A 1,628-nucleotide genomic window follows, 5' to 3' on the forward strand; every position below is an offset into this window, starting at 1 on the left:
CTTTCCCAGAGGCACCCAGCCATAGCATGCTATAGCTACGATTCAACAGTGAGTCTGCAGGTCACCAGATGGGAGGTGGCAGAGCCCGGTGGTAGTGCAGGCTAGCTGCCTAGACAGGGCCCTGGCCATCCTCACCACGTCTCCTCCTATTTCACCTCCACGCTGTGGGAATGAAGTCACCAGGCTGGTGCATCTTCCGCAAACAGAGAACAAAGAGTCAGGTCCTTACTGAAGAACCAGGGCACCAATTGATAGCCTTCAGGATGATTACTAGGGCTCAGGCGCCTGGGGTATGGAATATAGGGACTGATCAGTTAAAAAATTGGGGGTAGGGGGCAAAGACTCTCAGGCAAAGGTCATGGTTGGGAAGGATTATTAACCCCATTGTACTCAGCCTGTAAGGAACCCAGGGAGGGGCTTGTGAACGAGGGGATAAAATGCTTCCAGGGAGGCGGTGAGATGTGCTCCCCTTTTTGCCGGATTTGTCTCTGGGATTGGAGGCTTGATTTTGCAAAATCAAACAATAAAGGCCTCTCCCTCACTAAGTGGGTTGAGCGTCCGTCGGTTCAAATCCTGTGATAGCTCCTTGGTAAACTCATATGGGAGAAGTTCTCCCCCTGGAGACTCGTGTGGTTTGGCCCCTATCGAGGCTTTATTTTGATCTGCCAGTTACCAAGAGGAACTGATACGGTGTCTGGGATTTTGACAACACTTGTCACCATGCTCCTGCCCCCTGCTGTGATGGCTTCTAGAATGTTGGGTTTTCAAGAGTGAATCTCAATCCAGCAAGGGACCTTTTGGGAAAGCATACGGTTTTTAGGACGCAGGCCAAGATTCAAGCTCCAGTTTCGAATGGCCTGACCCTGACTATCAAGTAGGACGGGTCAGAAGGCGGTGGTGATGGGGGTGTGGGTGGGTGTTGAGAAAATGACAAAGAATGTATGTGACACAATGGAGGGAGGCCACCGAACAAAGCATTTTTGACACCCCAACCTGACAACCTGCCATCCAGGCCTGGACTTCGGCGGCATCCAGACAGCACTGTCTGCCGGCGCTCTCGGACTTTGCTGCTCTGAATCGTGTTGTGGATACACTGCTAGGAAGTGGCGATTGCCCCTCCCAGGTGCTCACGAGAGAGAGGAGAAGGCTGGGGTTCCGAGAGGCCAGGACTTGCCGGAGGCACGGTGGTGGCACAGGTACCCTGGGTTCTGCCAGCAGGGGCAGGAGGAGCTTGAAAGGATATGCCCCGAGGAGCTCGCTGACACCAGGAAGATAGGACAGCTTGTTGCCCTCCACATCCTCCGAGTACATGCTGTCAAACAGGAAGGAACCATTAAGGTGTTCGATGAACCCAGCCTGAGAACAGAAGCACGGCCTCAGTGACTCCACTGGTTCCCCCACTGAGCCCGGCCATGCTGGGATCGTTGGGGTTTACAGGAGGAGTGGGGTGCTTGGAGGGAGGGGCTGAGGACAGGGCTCTGGGGAGGGGCTTAGTACGACTGCAAACTGCTTTCAGAATCTGCCTCTGAGAGCAATTGGGCTGCAGACAGAGGAAGGGATTACTGGCAGGAGGGTACTTGCTCACCTGGGGGCATGCCATCGAGAGCTGTCCTGGGCTCAAGGGAAGG

The 1,628-nt window shown here is 54.4% G+C and overlaps 1 protein-coding gene across 1 annotated transcript in view; it reads right to left on the reverse strand.

The window, feature by feature from the left end:
• The window catches only part of DRC3 (dynein regulatory complex subunit 3), a 57,100-nt gene that overhangs the window by 28,514 nt on the left and 26,958 nt on the right, over positions 1 to 1,628 (reverse strand). The window contains exon 6 of the mRNA XM_045293303.1: positions 1,132 to 1,356. Coding sequence (XP_045149238.1) covers positions 1,132 to 1,356 — 225 coding nt within the window. The remainder of the gene's footprint in view (positions 1 to 1,131; positions 1,357 to 1,628) is intronic.

Source organism: Echinops telfairi, unplaced genomic scaffold (genome assembly GCF_000313985.2).
Source record: "Echinops telfairi isolate 266 unplaced genomic scaffold, ASM31398v2 ScPeMD7_2010;HRSCAF=2546, whole genome shotgun sequence".
Lineage (NCBI taxonomy): Eukaryota > Metazoa > Chordata > Mammalia > Afrosoricida > Tenrecidae > Echinops > Echinops telfairi.